A 373-nucleotide genomic window follows, 5' to 3' on the forward strand; every position below is an offset into this window, starting at 1 on the left:
CAGAGGCGCAGCGGAGAGGCCGGGCCCACTGGGGGCGGGAGGCGGCGGCGGAGGCACGGCCGGTGCGGGGTTGGCCGCACTCACCTTCACGCGCCGGCGCTTCCGGCCCTTCTCCTCGCCGGGCCCCTGCTTCTCGCCCTTCTTCCGCTTCTTCCGCTTCCGGTCGCGGTGCTTGTCGTGCTCGCTCTTGTCTTCGAAGAGGCTGGAGTCGTGCCCCGCGCTGCCGGTGGAGAGCTCGGTGACCTCGCTGCCGCCCACCTTGAGACTTGCCTAAGGTGGTAGAGCCAGGATTTATAACTAAATTAGTGAATAATTTAATAATGACTTACATTCACGAAATATTGAAAGTTATAGCTTAGTCTCAAATATGTAT

The 373-nt window shown here is 59.8% G+C and overlaps 1 protein-coding gene across 1 annotated transcript in view; it reads right to left on the minus strand.

Moving 5' to 3' along the window:
* BRD7 (bromodomain containing 7) overlaps positions 1–373 on the minus strand; it is a 20,909-nt gene that overhangs the window by 19,673 nt on the left and 863 nt on the right. The window contains exon 2 of the mRNA XM_015572640.1: positions 85–270. Coding sequence (XP_015428126.1) covers positions 85–270 — 186 coding nt within the window. The remainder of the gene's footprint in view (positions 1–84; positions 271–373) is intronic.

This window comes from Myotis davidii, unplaced genomic scaffold (genome assembly GCF_000327345.1).
Source record: "Myotis davidii unplaced genomic scaffold, ASM32734v1 scaffold328, whole genome shotgun sequence".
In the NCBI taxonomy this organism is placed as follows: Eukaryota; Metazoa; Chordata; class Mammalia; order Chiroptera; family Vespertilionidae; genus Myotis; species Myotis davidii.